The 16112-nt window shown below is 35.2% G+C and overlaps 5 protein-coding genes across 6 annotated transcripts; 1 reads left to right on the forward strand and 4 right to left on the reverse strand.

Moving 5' to 3' along the window:
• The first annotated feature begins 903 nt into the window (after positions 1-903).
• Positions 904-6494, forward strand: exc-7 (RRM domain-containing protein). 2 transcript variants are annotated; one of them, NM_063656.6, is made up of 7 exons: positions 905-1301; positions 3223-3400; positions 4127-4230; positions 4734-4887; positions 4996-5287; positions 5382-5805; positions 5854-6469. In NM_063656.6, the coding sequence occupies exons 1-7, from the start codon at positions 1242-1244 to the stop codon at positions 6010-6012; spliced, it is 1371 nt and encodes a 456-aa protein (NP_496057.1). In that variant the 5' UTR covers positions 905-1241; the 3' UTR covers positions 6013-6469. The 2 variants fall into 2 exon arrangements, 1 of the variants encoding a protein (NP_496057.1); NR_175828.1 differs by lacking the exon at positions 4127-4230 and having other exon boundaries at positions 904-1301; positions 5854-6494.
• Positions 6470-8495, reverse strand: wee-1.1 (Membrane-associated tyrosine- and threonine-specific cdc2-inhibitory kinase wee-1.1). Its single transcript, NM_063657.3, has 4 exons — positions 8233-8495; positions 7648-8150; positions 7242-7604; positions 6470-7189 (listed from the first exon to the last, which is right to left on the reverse strand). The coding sequence occupies exons 1-4, from the start codon at positions 8480-8482 to the stop codon at positions 6899-6901; spliced, it is 1407 nt and encodes a 468-aa protein (NP_496058.1). The 5' UTR covers positions 8483-8495; the 3' UTR covers positions 6470-6898.
• An 822-nt stretch (positions 8496-9317) lies between these two features.
• ugt-58 (Putative UDP-glucuronosyltransferase ugt-58) lies at positions 9318-11718 on the reverse strand. Its single transcript, NM_063658.9, has 8 exons — positions 11541-11718; positions 11130-11240; positions 10956-11077; positions 10847-10911; positions 10519-10733; positions 10310-10468; positions 9810-10255; positions 9318-9740 (listed from the first exon to the last, which is right to left on the reverse strand). The coding sequence occupies exons 1-8, from the start codon at positions 11709-11711 to the stop codon at positions 9428-9430; spliced, it is 1602 nt and encodes a 533-aa protein (NP_496059.2). The 5' UTR covers positions 11712-11718; the 3' UTR covers positions 9318-9427.
• Positions 11719-13117: 1399 nt separating this feature from the next.
• eral-1 (GTPase Era, mitochondrial) lies at positions 13118-14701 on the reverse strand. The gene is made up of 5 exons (NM_063659.2): positions 14627-14701; positions 14438-14578; positions 14055-14372; positions 13654-14004; positions 13118-13597 (listed from the first exon to the last, which is right to left on the reverse strand). Exons 1-5 carry the CDS (start codon positions 14693-14695, stop codon positions 13292-13294), a joined length of 1185 nt encoding a protein of 394 aa, NP_496060.1. The 5' UTR covers positions 14696-14701; the 3' UTR covers positions 13118-13291.
• A 97-nt stretch (positions 14702-14798) lies between these two features.
• Positions 14799-16098, reverse strand: E02H1.1 (putative dimethyladenosine transferase). The gene is made up of 6 exons (NM_063660.10): positions 16021-16098; positions 15752-15974; positions 15558-15701; positions 15284-15500; positions 15103-15231; positions 14799-15050 (listed from the first exon to the last, which is right to left on the reverse strand). The coding sequence occupies exons 1-6, from the start codon at positions 16079-16081 to the stop codon at positions 14898-14900; spliced, it is 927 nt and encodes a 308-aa protein (NP_496061.2). The 5' UTR covers positions 16082-16098; the 3' UTR covers positions 14799-14897.
• Between the last annotated feature and the right edge of the window lie 14 nt (positions 16099-16112).

Here is a 16112-nt window from a genome sequence, read left to right on the forward strand (position 1 = left end):
TAACTCGTTCTTTCGTAGCCCCTACGTTTCTTTAAAAATTCAAACTTCCCAGAGCCACAAAATTTCCACCGGGCTTCACGTATTCCCTCTTACCGAACACCTATTCAAATACGTGTCATCTTCAATCCTTTTCCCCTATATCCTTCACTAACCAGGTCAGTCATGTTTGATCAACCATTGTTTCCACACCTGCCCTCACAAAAATCCTCAATCATGATGCGCTCTTATTCTTTTTTCTATGATGTTGGAAATTATGAAATTCAGCTTTCACACTGTATTCTTGTAATGTCTGGACCCTCACTATACACTTATTCAAGCCGTAATTGGCGTGTATACGTATCCATATAATGTGTCAAGTTCACCTGTTTCCTTCATTTCCGTCTGAGCACATGATCCAAAATCTTATACAACTGAATTCCTTTATATAGATTGTGGAAAGTTTCCTGCAATTTCTAGTAGTTCTTGTTTCCTAGTCTTTCGGCTTCTTATCTGCCTTTTTAAAACTTTACCTACCTCATAATCCGTACAGTTCCCATTTTACCTGTTACACACATACACAGGTATTTAGAAACTAAGCATCATACCAGCAATAATAAAAACAATAAATGTTCTTTTCATTGGCAATGAGATATATTCATGCGTCTATGTAAACCAATAACAAAGCTAATTAGAATTGAAAACAACAGGGAATTGAGTGGCAGAGTATAGGTATGTCATGCTGTGCGCTGCCATAATTCTGCAGCTTCAGTTGAGTGGAGTAGGATTGTGAAAAATCATGGTGTACAACTAGTTCTGTAAAGTTTCACTGATATTAAACGTTTTCCATTTACTTTTATTTCACTTCTATTTTTCTTGCTCTCTGATATGTTTTTTTAAATTAATTATCAAACCTATGAAATTACAGATCCATCTCCCCTAGTCTCGGCCGGCCCAAAACGAACGGAGCATATACGGGGAGCCGCGGCACACAAACATACACAAAATATAAATAGGCCACGCCCATTTGTGCATATTTCTACATATATCCTCGCGACGGGCCCCCCGCCCCCCTGAGCCCCTTTTCCTCTTCCTTCTCTTTGCTCTCACAACAACCGGAGCTCTTTCTTTTTGAAAAGAGCCCTCTTTTGTTTCCTGACAGACCAAGTGGAAGAAGTGGTGGTGTGTCAACTTCAGAAGACAACGAACGACGCATTTTTGGATAGGAAATTCGAATTTTTGAATTCCAAAATTCGGTCTTCAAAATGACGATGGAAGCGTTGCTAACACCGAATAACAACAATGTTCCGACGAGTCCCGTTCAGGTAATTTTTTTTTTCAATTTTTATTAGGAAAGATCTATATGAAAGTCCAGAAGCAGTAGAAAAAAAAAACAAAAATAAATACGGTTTTCAAAATCTTTGAACATTGAGGTCTACAAAAAGTCCAGAAATCTACTCGACTGTAACATTTCATATTTTGGTTGCCTAAGATTTTATCAACAAAAATTCAACTAATAAAATATAGAACCATAGCAAAGATACACATTTTAAAAGTAGAACAGTAAACTGCGGTAATTTTGAAGAGCTGTAAGTTTGTTACAGGTTCTAACTGTGAATGGTTTTTTTATTAGTTAAATTAAAAGTTTAAAAAAAGCTTTTAGAACCTGATCATGACAGTTGTTTAAAATTCGGACTAGGTAAACTGGATGCTTAGGCTCCGTTCAGATCTAAAAGCTAAACAAATTGTTGAGCCTTGAATTCTAGTAATAACCATAAATCTGAATATTGTTTCTTCCCCAATGTCCAATCCGTCAGTGAGCCCGAGTCCAAACTTGGTATACATGCGTGTGCATTTGACGTGTCATTCTTTCAAGAAAGCTTCCCAATTCCCAAATGCCAATTTTTCAAAATCCGAGAAGCCTTCTTCCTTACTCTTCTTCTCTTTTCTCCGCCTTTCCGAACCACTCCTTTTCGAAAATACGTCCCATTCATTACGCCTTGAGGGAGGAATGAGGGAGGAATAAGGACCAAAAATAAAAATATTTGTTTTGTGAAAGAGCTCAGAAGCTCAGATTCCTGCGTGCTCATCCACCTATATTATGATGATGTGTTGTGGTGTTGGTGGATGGGAGTGGAAATGACATGAAAATTAAAATATGGAGAGAAAAATTGAAAAATAACAAGAGAATACTAGATTTTTAGATTTCCTGTTGAAAATTGTTTTCTTTTTTTCTAAAAAGTTTTTTGATTATTGAAAAAATATAGCTGAATTAACAATATCATAATTGTGCAATATATGACTAATGAAATTGGTAGAAACGAAGTTTTTTTTTTAATTTAAATTTCTAGAGGTACTATATATATGGAATATTCTAAAACTCAGCGATTTTCTTCAGTTTTTTTGAAGTGTTTCTTCAAAAAATTGATAGAAGACCTATAAATTAAAATTTAAAAACTTTTAAAATTTTGTGAAAATTCAATTCGAAATCTACTAGAATTTATATCACAGTTTTGCTAAATTACGTTCCTCCTCAATACCGGACGGTTCAAAATTTTATTTCTATAAAACGCATATGGAACTCTTTAATCAAAGATCCTATAAAAAACTCTTAAAGTCTATTCATTCCAACAGCGTAGAAAAAAACGTTTGCATATATTTCATTTCATACATTATTCCCTCTCAAATACCCATGGGTATTGTTGCTCTTCCAGTGAGCACACCAGGAGGTGGGAAGAACATGCGGGGGGCTCCATCTCTTCCATATAGACTTGCTCACGCACAGGAAATTTGAGACGTGGCCAAATAATGGACAGCGAAATGGATGAATTCTCCGGTTACTTGTACCGAAGAGCCCTCCCGCGCGCGAGAAAAGAATTGAAATTGAAAATTGAGATCTCCCGGTGGAATGAAAGATTGGAAATCATAGGGGAAATATTTTTGGGTCAGATGTAACCTCCAAAAATGGAATATATAGTCAGATTGGACAAAGATGGCAGAAAAACATAATAATTTATTTATTCCCAAATGAAAAAAATGAACAATTTCCGGGGTTACCGACGCTTCTCACCAATGCTAGGCACCCGAAAATATACGAGGTGTATTATTTATGTAAATTGACAAAAACGGGACTTCTATCTAGGGAGTTCAGAATTTTTTACATCTGAAAATCGTAGATTTTCATTCGAAAAACCGGGACCATTATACAAAAATCGCTTTTAAATTTTAAATTTATATTTTTTGCAGACAACCTACACAAGTACACAACGATACTGCTCCGCGCCAAATGTGGATATTGGAGAATCAAAAACAAATTTAATTATCAATTATCTGCCACAAGGAATGACACAAGAAGAAGTTCGGTCCCTTTTCACATCGATCGGAGAAATTGAATCTTGTAAATTGGTCAGAGATAAAGTAACAGGTGAGGAGGAACTTCTATATTATTCATTATTTTATTTTAAACTTATATATTTTCGAAATCCAAACATTATCTAGCTAGATCACCCCTTGCCTTATCATTTTTATTTCTGACTGATTTTTGATTCCCAACCACGAATTGAGTTGCTCTAACCGTTTTTTGTGTCTCGCCGAAAAAGTTTAGCATGAAACTAGATTTTGACGCCTCTTTTCTGATAGATCACAAATAATTTTATTTTCTTCTTTCGGATCGATTTTTGTAAATCTGTACATGTGTGCGTGTGTGATTGCTGCTGCCCCGCCCGCCCTACTCCCCCTAAAGTTTTTCATTTTTCGGTTATTACTTTTTTCCGTGATGTTCTGATATTCGTTTCAACTTTTCATTATTTTTTTCAAAATCACTCACACACACACACAATTGTACACCAAGAATTCACATTCACTTTTTGTGCTAAACATTTTTGAATAGGGATTGTTAAAATTCTAAAGTTGTGATATCTAAATACTTTTTTGGAATAGTTTCATACCATTAAATCATGTGAACTAATTTAGAATAAGCAGCAAACTGTTTGTAGCAAAAAGATGTAGGGAGATTATTTTTCAGAAAGAGAGCTCTACAAATACAATCAGAAAATCTAAACCCGTAACCTATAAATAATTGTTCTTTTGTTATATTTTCACACTCTTTCTCTCTCTTCTCTCTTCGGCATTTGGTGTTTTTTCATTTCAGGACAGTCCCTTGGTTACGGTTTTGTTAATTACGTCCGAGAAGAGGATGCTCTTCGTGCAGTCAGCTCATTCAATGGCCTACGATTGCAGAATAAGACGATCAAGGTGTCAACTTTTTTTTTTTTTTTTCGGAAAAATATTATTATTTTTAGTTGATTTACATGCTACTTGTCTTTTACTTTACTTTCACTCTTTTTTATTTTCAAAAAAAGTTTTTAATTTTTCAATTGTTTGGGTGTTCCTTTGACTATTAGAAAACACCCCCTTGCTCCTGTTGTGCAATTTTTGTTTTAAGTTTTCAATCTTTTTATTTTAATATTTTAATTTCAAAATTTAATTTCAACTTTAATTTCGCGAAACCCCTTTCCCGATTTATAATGATTTTAGCTTCTAAATGTGTGTCTAAACGTCCGTTAAACGTCTCACGTCTTTCAAACAATCACTAATAGGAGCAATAGATGTGCACAAAACGCTTAGAAAATGTTTAATTATATTTTTACTTGAAAATTCGCATTCTTCATATATGTAAAAGAAAAACATTCACTGGTAAAAATACAAAGTTAAATTTTAGAATATTAAAATTGTAATCTATAACTTGAAATTTTCAGGTATCATATGCCCGTCCATCAAATGATCAAATCAAAGGTTCAAACTTATATGTTTCTGGAATTCCAAAATCGATGACTCTGCACGAATTGGAATCGATTTTTCGGCCATTTGGACAGATTATCACATCTCGAATATTGTCAGATAATGTAACTGGTGTGTTTTTAAAATTATGTGAAATGTGTAAATTTTCAAAATTAAGAAAAATATAGTTGATTGTTTACGGAATATAATTTGTTTCATTTTTTATTAGAGCTATTTCAGGACTCTCAAAAGGCGTTGGATTTGTACGTTTCGACAAAAAAGACGAAGCTGATGTTGCAATTAAAACACTAAATGGAAGTATTCCATCAGGATGTTCAGAGCAAATCACAGTGAAATTCGCAAATAATCCAGCAAGTAACAATCCGAAAGGACTGCTGAGTGATCTGGAAGCCGTACAGCAAGCCGCCACAACACTGGTACCATTGAGCACAATTCTTGGAGCACCGACGCTGAGAGCAACTGCTGGAGGAATCGGACCGATGCACCATGCTCCAATTACTTCAAAGTACAGGTAAGCCCGAAGAAATCTTGATTGATAATAATTGTATTTTCAAGTTTGTATATTCTTCTTTTTACATTTTCAAGACCAATTTCCAATATTTCAGATATTCCCCAATGGGCGCCATCACTGCAGTATCCCAGCCAACCGCTACACTTCCTGCTGACTATTTGACAACTTCTGCGCTTCTTCAGATGTCTCAGTTGAATGCTCTTGCTGGCCTGAACCCTTTTGCCACAGCAACAGCCGTACCTGATTTCACAGCTTCATTAATAGCGCATCAGCAACAACAACACGCAGTTGCTCAACAACATGCTGCACAAACAGCGAGCCCTCCGGCAACAAATGGACAAGTTGCTGGATTAGCAGCTCATGCTCAGTTATCTGCATTGTCAGCTTCAGTTGCTGCCACGTTACCGCCATCAGATACTGCTGGATATTGCCTTTTCGTATATAATCTTTCATCAGATACTGATGATACACTGTTATGGCAGTTATTCTCACAGTTTGGAGCAATTGTTAATGTTAAGGTAAGCAAGAAATTTTAAATGGAAAATTTTTTACTTGAAATATTTGAGATTCTACGAGACCTGACACAACAGTGCAAAGGATATGCATTTGTATCGATGAGCAACTACACAGAAGCCTATAATGCAATGCTTTCTCTGAATGGCACAAATTTGGCTGGAAAGACGCTTCAAGTAGTTTTCAAGTCATCAACTCCATATCGAGCTTAAACTTTTTTGCAAAAATATTCTAATTTCAATCATTCCAGTCACTTGTCTCCCATTCTCTTTTCATTTTCTTCTTCTTCCCCAACCAAAGAAATTGTGATTTTCCCCCTCTGAAATTCCAGTCACTTTTTGTGTGCTACTAGTCACCCCCCCCCCCCCCCCATTGTGTTCCATCCCCTTTCATGAGCAACTGTGAGCAAAACCAATCGAATTCCGGTAACGAAATAAGCCACGCCCCTTGAGAATAATGAGCTTCTGCCCACCCCTGTCCCAAAACCTTGAATCAGCTTTAACATCTTCAAAACTTTTATCAATTTTACCTAAAATATGCCAAATCCTCCGTCACTTTTCAGTATTTCGTACAGTTTTCTGATTTTTATACTGGGTTCCTTGTTTTTCTTTTACAAAGATTTTTTGAAATATTAAAACTAAAATGTGTATAATAAAAATTGTATACCAATTTCAGTGATAAATAATTTATTTTATAGAAAAAAGAAGAACAAAGCTGATGATTAAAACTGAACTCGATTTTCTGATTGGAAGAACTTGTACCAATCGATGATATGAGATGTTAAAAACTGGAATTGATATTTAACCGATTGAACCTGAATGAAAAACAACGGACCTGAAAATTAAATTATTATTTTAAATTGACATTTTGAAAATTTCCCCCGTAATTTTATTGCAATTTTAATTGAAAGTTTATTAATTGTGAAATGTGCTTTTTAAGATGTTGCAAACACCTAATTACTATTTTCACTTTTGAGATATGTTAATTTCTAAATAACTTTTTTTTAATTTCCTAATTTTAATTTTCAAAAGTCAAAATAACAAACGAATTTTATAAAAGAAAAAAGAGCAAACTTACCTGTTAACTTACATTCCCTTCCTATTCATCAAATAAATTTTTCCGTTGGAATAACTTTTGAATCTTTCTGGGTGGACTGACTTCCGGCATTGTTTGTTGGTATCGCGATTTTTTGACAGGAGTTCTTGGTGGAGAGAAGACTTCATACTCGTCTTCATCATCTTCTAGATCGAAATTCAGCTTACTCACAAATGGTGTCTTTTTTTCAGCATTTTCAAAATGGTCAAGAAAATCGATAGATGAGCAAGATGATTCCCGTGATCCTAATGGACTTTCTGTTGTGAGATAGGATATCGGTTGAAATTGCGACTCCTGTAAAGTAAGATGTAATATTTTATGGGATTAAATTTTGAAATATACTAACCGAAGGAATATGTTCAACTTCTTGTTTCCTTATTCTTAGCTTCTCTTTCACTACATGATTCTTCATTAATTCAGAGCAAGTTGGTCTTCGTGTCGGGGCTTTGTCCATCATTTGTTTCACCAATTCTCGAAGTTCATCTGACATTGGTTCCAATATTTCTTCTGGAATTTCCCATTTTCTAATTGGTTCCCATCCTGTCCCATAACTCGGTAGATGAATGTTGGTTCCTACTTCCAGAATCGATATTCCAAATGAAAATATATCACTGAAGATTGAGAGAGTACCATTGATTGCTTCTTTGGAACAGTACTTTCCATCGCCTTCTGATTGATAATGTTTATTTGAAGAATTATTGATTGGTTCCTGTAATATTTATGTGCATTTTTAAATTATTTACAAAACATACCGATCTCATGTCCGAAATTAATCCGAAATCTCCGAGTTTACAAACTTTGTTCTTTGTCATAAATATATTGTCTGGTTTGATATCGTTGTGAAGCATGAAGTTATTATGTAAATGTCCCAATCCTTGTAAAATATCCAAGAACACATTCCAAAGCTCCTTGTCTTCCAGCCAATCAATTCCATGGCAATATGCCGCCAAACTTTTATCGCACATTTCCAATTGAATATGAAGAATTTGTTTGTCTATCCATGCTTGGTGGAATCTCACAATATTTGGGTGACATGGAATATTCATGTGTCCATATGCTTCGCGATATTGATCTTTTGAAAGTTTTGAAAATGGAATTTTTTTGATTGCAAACTTCTTTGAAGTTGAACGACATGTTGCTGCAACGACTTCTCCAAATGAGCCTTTCCCAAGATTTTTATCAAAATTGAATGCGTGGTCGAAAAATGAATCCGATTTTGATCGTTTATATAAGGGGCTCCCAATAATTTTACTTCCTGAAAACAAAAAAAATTTAGTAACATGCTAAAATTGTCAGCAAACAAACACTAAAATATTACAAAAAGATAAAATACTTACCAGTTGGTGTGATAATTTGGGCACTATCTTTATTTTCCTCAGCTCTTCTAAAAATACTTGGTAGACTTTTTCGAGCTTTATTTATAGGTGGCGGTCTTTTTTTATTGTTTGATTGATTCTTCTTCGTGGTGACTTCCAGTTTTCGGCTGGTATTTAGTTTGTTCGGCTCGTCTTTAGACTCAGCTACATATTCATTTCGTCGGAGAATGTATGTATCCAGTTTTTCGATGTTACTCAAAACTGAGTTCATGTTAAACTGAAAAAGAAGTAAGCGATGGAAAATTTTAAATAAATAATGAAAGAAGAAAACGGAAACAGCAGTAAAATAGACACAAGTAACAAAAATAAAATGAAGAAATAATGAAAGAGTAAGCATGTGAGCTCAACGGGGGGCGGACGAGTTGGTTGTAAGTGGGTGGAGCCTCTCATCATTGGGAGGTGCCAAGTTTGTGAGCTGCCATAAATTGGAAGATGGGCCGGGTACCAAGTTTGCAAGGTCTTTGGCCCAGCCGGATAAAGAACACCGAAAACGTATACTTTAGACAAAATTACAGAAGTCGCCGACTGATTAAATCAAAAAGTATACTTTCAATATTACGCTAGTTGTATGTATATTTTCTAGAAATATCTCTGATGGAAAAAATAAGAAAGAACACATTCAAATATTACGAAGAGTTTTGAACTTTATGAACTCACAATCAGTCAAAATGTTTCAAACAATTAGCAGAAATTAACTCTGTGCATTGTCAGTTTATTCTAAAGAAACTTGCCAAACCCTGCCAGCTCGTATTCACGATGCACTTGATGAAAATTTTATTTGTATAAAAAAATTTGAAGGTACCAAGTTTCTGATCTGATGTGAGCCGGAACATGCAATATGCACCAAGTTTGTGAATTCTTTGCGCCAACCGCAAACAGAACCATGAAAACGTATACTATAAATTATGTTCAAGAAGTCACCGACAAAACTGAAAAAGTATATTCTCTTTGTAGATACTACCCGCATCAATTTCTCCATAATGTGGCCACAATATGACTGATTTCTGCAGATCTTTTAAATGTGTAGTTTCAAAAAAATTGATCATCAGCAATTATGTATTTATCACAGAGTTTATCAAATTTTGGAAAAAAACCCGTAGGTCGCCATAGAAATGCCTAGAAATCCTAATTAAAACGAAATGAATGAATGCATGAATCAATTGTTTTTCTTTCCCCTTGAAACAATTTTAGGAACTCCCCGAACTCCGTTCACCACTGAACGAATCGTTCGGAAAACTGTCCGAATTGTGTAATAAATAATTGAAAGAGTACAGAAAATGACAAAGAAGAAGAAGGCAATGACATCAACGAGGAAATATTGAAGAAAATTCAAATGATCTGCTCCACTTCTAGCGTGTGGAACTTCCTGGTGCCGTTCGATGAATTCAACCCAAAACGCAGCGTGATAAAGTTCAGTGTATGGAACATCGATGACCATATCTTGGAAGATTAACATTTCCTTCTTGTATCTGAAAACAATTATTTGAATTTGAACGTTCTGAATTTTCCGTTTTTGAAATCAAACTAAATGTACTCACTTCTCATTTTCAATCACTTCATTAATAGCGGCAGTCAATATTTCCCCACTGAACTCCGATTTCTCCACCATGACTCCACTATCTCGTGCAGTGATTCTCAGTAAATTATCATAACCACGAGAAGTCAATGGTACTCCAACAACTGGAACTCCGTGATAAACTGATTCAATGACACTGTTCAATCCTCCATGTGACACGTGGCATCGGCACTTTTGATGACCTAGTAGGTCTTGAAGTGGAAGCCATGGCTTGACGAGTAGATTTGATGGCAAGTTTGAAGAATTTGGTAGACCAGTTTGCCAAATGAACAAGAGATTTGGAAGATACTTGAAGGTATCCAGATAGGCTTGACGAATGTGCTCCGGAGATTTGTTCCATTGAACAGTGAACCCAGTGGAGAGCACAACGAAACCGTCAGGATAGGCTGAGATCCAAGAGGTAAACTCCTGGAATTTAAGCAGATATTATAATTTTTTAAATAAGTTTTTAAAATTTGAAACCTTCGGAAGTTCTTTTGGTTTTCTGCATTGGATGGCTCCGATGAAATTTACACGTGGCATGTATGGTCTTGAGAAGTCAAAAATAGGAGGGGTATTCACGAAGTTTATAGATGCGTTGCGCTCAATTTCGAAAGTAGACTCGACTCCTGGGTAGTATTTCTGAATTTCACTTTGTCTTAAGAGTTTGGAAGTATTAAAAAAGGTCTCACCTGGAAAACTGCATCAATTCTTGGTTGCACAATATGTTGATGAATATACAGTTGTTTGAAATAGGATGCCACGTTGTAAAGACGTTGCGAGAAAGTTAAATCATCAGTGAGTCCAGTGCCGGCAACTGGGAGATAACTTGGAGGAGATGGAGACTGGTTGGCCCACGCGGATTCGGTGCGGAGACCAGTCATGGACCAATAGATGTAGACGGATTCTGAAAAAGTTTTCACTAGAATCTTTTAAATAACTTAAATTGGAATTGTGTAAGATTTATGAAAACTTAGTCAGTGAAGTCTCAAACTATTTAGAATATTTTCTTTAACTCACTTTTCAATCCTGCCATCAAAACTCCACATGAATTATATAAGTCGTCAACGATTACGGTAGAAAATCTTTAAAAAGTTCATTGACGGGATTAACTTTTTTAATCACTTACTGTTTCTCAACCATTTTATCGAATTTACTCTTGCTCCGAGACAAAACCGAATCACAGAGACGAATTGATGCCAGCCAGCCAGTAGTTTGCTCATTTTCATTTGTATATTGTGGATTCCAAAGCTGAAATTCAATATGTAGAGTTTAAAAAATGATAGGTTCAAAAAAAATCTACCTCGGAATGTGACGTATGATTTTTGAATTGATAAATTTCCTGGAGAGTTCGATCTCCAAATTGTGCAGGCCAGAATTCGCGAGATACTTGCTGATGAAGTACGATGTCGGACTGAAAAGGAATTGTTGAGGAAGTAAAAAAAAATAACTGAAGAAGGTGAAGCATGTTGCTCTTATGGTCTAGTTAGGGTGCTGAAATCACCAAAAAAATAAAGTGAAACTTTTCAAAAATAAAATATAAATTATTCGGCATTCGGTCAAAAAAGTCCACATTTTTCAAAAATTTGGTGATCTGCCAAAACTAATCTTTTTTTAATTTCATATAACCCAAGTTAATAGAATCAATTTTTTTCCAATATCTACGCCAAACTTCTATAATGTTCTCATCTAAATAGTTATCCTGATTACTTACCCTTTCTGGGCCAATTTCCAGCCATGTCACTTTGTGTCCTCGTTCAGCCAACTCTCTTGCAAGAACTGACATTGTCTGGGCATGGACTGGATATAATGTACTTGGAATGAAAAGAACATCTCCAGCGGTTACCCAACCTATTGTTCCAAGCAATAGAAGCCAAGATTTCATGGTTTGGCTGGAAATTTATTAAATAAATAAAGAAAGGTATGTAGTGGCAACAACTGATAAGAGCAGATAATAATTTGTAGAAAATTGAAAATCTTAATAACAGTTCTTCAACGATTATAGAAAATAAATGAAGTTAGACAATCGATAAGAACCGGCCGACAAAAAAGGTTAATGAAAGAATAAAAGAGAGAGAATGATAACTTGTAAGAAGAGACGCAGAGAATAAAGAACTACAACATACAGTTGTATTCTATTCTATAGTTGCCTCAATCTCCCAGTGTATCTCTTGATAAGTGAATGATGATAATACAGAGTTGATATATTAATAAGTAGATTTTAGTAGAAACTGGTTCTGTTAGGATCGTTTGATTTTCCAAGGTGGACCAAAGTTGTTTGCAAGACAGTTCTAACAATTTTATAGAACGAACAGTTTGGAGATAATTGCAGATTTCATGAAAATTGTAGTAGAACTATTATCAACTGCAAAGAGCTTCATCATATTTTGCTAGGGAGCATCCAAGTTGTGAATTGTCGATAATTTTACTCTTAGAAAAGTTATACGTCGAACATTTCTAATATGGTTTCTAGAGAATATAAGGAATACACGAGGTACAAGACATGTTTTTAAGTTGTTCCAAAATGAGAGCTACAAGACCAGACTTTGCACATTTTAGTCGATTGGTTCTAAAGCGGGGTGAAAAATCGCACGATTTTTTCAGCCTTTTCCAGAATATTTTAATTATTCTGGATAGCACTCCCCATTGACCGTACTCGTTCTTCAAAATGTTCTTCAGATTTTGCACACATAAATAAGTTAGAGCGACAGACACCTCCCAGGATTTTTTTTGAGATCTACAACACAAAAAACTTAGTTTCACAGCATGGCCACGGAAATTAAAAAATTCGGCCACTCTCAAAAATTTCAATTTTCATCCATTATAATAATAAAATTTCAATTTCAGAAAAAGAAGCATACAAACTGAAAAAATTAATACAATTTGAGGAGACAAAGAAATTCCAAAAAAAAAGAAAAGAAAACCTGATCTATTAACCGGTACATTCCATTTATTTTATCAGTAGTAGTCTGATATAGTGATAAAAACCAAGTGAAGAACAAACCTTGAACTTCTAAAAGTTCATAGACATGTGCCTTGCAAAAAATAGACCAAAATAAGGAAGAGTTTGTGAAAGTACTTGGGCTTCAGTTATTCATAGAAAGTTCGCTTTTCCTTTCCCTCTTCTACTTCTTTCTTTTCATCGTCTGACCTAGATTACCGTTCCATAATTGACAGTATAAGGAGTGAGAACTGCTGGATGGAGGGGGCTGCACATATAATTATGGTTATGATGCAGGAAAAATCTGAGATGGTTTAAATTTAAAAACTACAGTACTCAAGAAAGAACCATTAAATGCGTAAGTGTGTGTTTGCAATGTTTTTATCAAGTACGAAAACAATTCAAAAACACTTGGATATAGAAAAAAAAACTAGTTTAATTTAAAGTATACTGCAACTTCATAACAATAACACTAACAAAGTACTAAAATCTAATACAAAAGAATAACAAACAAACAAAAAAGATTATTTTGATTGGGTAATTAATTTCCCGTTATGGGTAACAATTAATCTTGCATATAGCTGTCTTTGGAATAATGAATGTAGATGCTCATTGACTCGCCGTCCGATCTCCGAAATCCGTTTTCCTCCCTTTCCAATTATCAAGGATCCATCTCTTGGCTTTTGGCACCGTATTTCTCCAACAATTTGCAAAACTTCTCCCTGCTCTTCCCATTCTGAAATTCGAATTTGTACAGTGTACGCGACATCGGATGGAGTTGTGTCAAGCACTGCAGCACGGATCGAATCAATGCAAAGTTGTTGGGCAGACTGGAAAATTGATATTTATAAATATACACTTTTGGAGTTTTTTCTTCCAAATTTACCTCTCCAGTTGGCATTCCATCTTGCATTTTCCATTCTCCCTGTGGAGAGATGCTCATCAAATGATCTCTCAACTCATCAATACCCTCTCCGTTCAACGAAGAAACGAAGAAGACACGTTCGAATCCAGACCATCCACAAATCGTACGGAATAAGGAACGTGTCTCAGAATAACTGCATTTCCACGTGGGTTTCTGAATAAGCTCTCGAAATTGGCTCTGCCATTTCTCATCGGATGGTTTGAAGGAAGATGATGATTGAATATTTGTGGAGAGTGATTTTCCAAGTCGTCCAATTTGAGCAGGCTTTGTAGAAATTTGTTGATTGTCGGATAATTGACCATTAGTGAGAATCTGGAATAGTTTTTTGTAATTTAGAAGTTCAAAATTTTCTCCGAACTTACTTCAACTAAAGGTAATAAATCGGATCTTCTCATAACCAAGTCGATCTTGTTCATCACCAGAATACTTGGAACATGCGAATATCTGTGAAGCATATGAAGAACACGATGATGAATGTATGCTCCAGGTGCTGTCGAGTCTTGCACAACGAGCACGTGTTGAGCTCGTTGGAGGGCTCGCTCCGGATCCTGAAGCACACGATCTCCACTTGTTGCACTAGTTTTCTTCATGGTTTGGCGGACATGGGACGTACTAACAGCTCCAGGAGAATCGACAAACACGAGTTGAGTGGAGTCGCTGCAGATTGAAGCAGAGATGTTCTGAAAATAAATATTTTTATGAAGTTTGTACAAGAAATTTGAGAAATTAAAAATGAAAATCTTACCCTTGTCGTGGTGTCCATTTTACTGCTAACTGCTGATAAAGGACACCTGATTAGTGAATTCGTTAGAAGTGATTTTCCAACATTTGGAGCTCCGATAACTGCAAGTTGAAGACATTTTGTTGCTGGTTGTATTGGGGTTTTCTGAAAAATAAAATAAAATTATCAATCTTAAAATAAGAAAAGTAATACCTCATAGCTCGTAGAAGTTGAAGCCGTCGAGAAAAGTCTACACGAAAAGTTTAGCCGTTTTATAATCATCTGAAACTTTTCTTGAGTGAATTGAATTTTTTACGGAATTTTCAGTAACAAAAAAAATAAAAAGGTATGTCCAGCCTTAAAAGGTGTAATATAAACACAAGATATCAACGTATTTTTTTAATCAAAATTTTTGATGGCGCGAAATTCAACAAAACAAAGAACAAATGGATAACAGTAAAACAAATAAAGATGATTGTGATATTCAAGACAAAAAGTGAATATCTGCCTTGTTGAAAGCGAGAAGAAGTGCCAAAAAATCCTCAACTCTCATTTTTCGAGCGCGGCTTTCTCCATATCCCGAAGCTGTTAATGTCTCTTCAATAACCTTTTTCATGTTAAGATCCTTTGGAATTGGCTGAAAAATTTTGATTATTGGAATGAATTTGTTTAAGTATTAAAATACTTACTTTGTTTTTGAAACTGCATACTTTTCTGAAATTATCCTCGATAACCTCAATAACATTAGAAAGTCGGAAAATAGCCATCAGTGTCTTGTTTTTTCGCATGAAGCACAAACGAAGAAGTCCTTCCCATTCCTACAAAAGATAATTTTTCAATTATAAATTTCCATTTTAATAATCTACTCACGACAAAATTCACTGGCGGTGGTGGATTCTTGGGAGCGATTCTGACGACTGCTGAATCAACTTTTGGCGGTGGTCTGAATTCGGTTCTCTTCACTTTCATCAGCATCTCAACTTTAGCCAATAGCTGAACATTAACAGAAAGTCTACTGTAATCTTTATCTCCCGGTCGAGCAACTAGCCGGTCAGCAAACTCTTTTTGGAACATGAGAACTGCGTATCTGAAATTATTATATAATTTTCAAAATTACTGGTTGATGAGGTTAGATTAGTGATACCTTGGAAGTGGTCTATGTAATAACAATTTTTGCACAAAAGGAGATGAGATTTGATATGGAAGATTGGCAACACAAACGTCAAAGAATGGCCATTCCATTTTCATTACATCTCCTCCATTAACTTGTAATTTGTTTTGTAGAGGTCTGAAATATATTTATTTTAAATTCGAAAATATTTTTCAAAAAATACGTACGTTCCCATAACTCTTTTCTTGACTTCAGCAATCATTCTAGGATCGATTTCACATGCAATTACAGTTTTTGCCACCTCCAGCATTTTAACCGTCAAGTTTCCTGTTCCTGGTCCGACTTCAAGCACTGTATCGGTGGCTTTAAGAGCTGATTTCTCAACGATTGCATTCACAACTCCAGGATTTTTGAGAATATGTTGTCCTTTGTCGGTGTTAAATGGAAGTGCTATAAAATCAATGTTATGAATAGAAATTTTGCAAAAATAACATACATTGAACATTTCCAGTTGATGATCCTGCTTTCGTCTTTTTAACTTTACTCGTTTTTCCCATTTTGAGTTTTTTTAAATCTGAAAATGAACGA

This window comes from Caenorhabditis elegans, chromosome II (assembly GCF_000002985.6).
Source record: "Caenorhabditis elegans chromosome II".
In the NCBI taxonomy this organism is placed as follows: Eukaryota; Metazoa; Nematoda; class Chromadorea; order Rhabditida; family Rhabditidae; genus Caenorhabditis; species Caenorhabditis elegans.

Bases quoted from the DNA above. Each gene is read 5' to 3' on its own strand.
- exc-7 (NM_063656.6), top strand. From the start codon at position 1,242: ATGACGATGGAAGCGTTGCTAACACCGAATAACAACAATGTTCCGACG. The intron at 5,288-5,381 runs GTAAGCCCGAAG...CCAATATTTCAG, and splicing joins CCAATTACTTCAAAGTACAG to ATATTCCCCAATGGGCGCCA. The intron at 5,806-5,853 runs GTAAGCAAGAAA...GAAATATTTGAG, and splicing joins GAGCAATTGTTAATGTTAAG to ATTCTACGAGACCTGACACA.
- wee-1.1 (NM_063657.3), bottom strand. From the start codon at position 8,482: ATGAACTCAGTTTTGAGTAACATCGAAAAACTGGATACATACATTCTC. The intron at 8,151-8,232 runs GTAAGTATTTTA...TTTTGTTTTCAG, and splicing joins CCAAATTATCACACCAACTG to GAAGTAAAATTATTGGGAGC. The intron at 7,190-7,241 runs GTTAGTATATTT...CTTACTTTACAG, and splicing joins AAGTTGAACATATTCCTTCG to GAGTCGCAATTTCAACCGAT.
- ugt-58 (NM_063658.9), bottom strand. From the start codon at position 11,711: ATGAAATCTTGGCTTCTATTGCTTGGAACAATAGGTTGGGTAACCGCT. The intron at 11,078-11,129 runs GTAGATTTTTTT...ATTGAATTTCAG, and splicing joins ATCATACGTCACATTCCGAG to CTTTGGAATCCACAATATAC. The intron at 9,741-9,809 runs GTGAGTACATTT...AATTGTTTTCAG, and splicing joins GAAGTGATTGAAAATGAGAA to ATACAAGAAGGAAATGTTAA.
- eral-1 (NM_063659.2), bottom strand. From the start codon at position 14,695: ATGATTATAAAACGGCTAAACTTTTCGTGTAGACTTTTCTCGACGGCT. The intron at 14,005-14,054 runs GTAAGTTCGGAG...AAACTATTCCAG, and splicing joins ATTTATTACCTTTAGTTGAA to ATTCTCACTAATGGTCAATT. The intron at 13,598-13,653 runs GTAAATTTGGAA...TCAATTTTCCAG, and splicing joins ATGGAATGCCAACTGGAGAG to TCTGCCCAACAACTTTGCAT.
- E02H1.1 (NM_063660.10), bottom strand. From the start codon at position 16,081: ATGGGAAAAACGAGTAAAGTTAAAAAGACGAAAGCAGGATCATCAACT. The intron at 15,702-15,751 runs GTACGTATTTTT...AATATATTTCAG, and splicing joins AAGAAAAGAGTTATGGGAAC to ACCTCTACAAAACAAATTAC. The intron at 15,501-15,557 runs GTATCACTAATC...TAATAATTTCAG, and splicing joins TTACATAGACCACTTCCAAG to ATACGCAGTTCTCATGTTCC.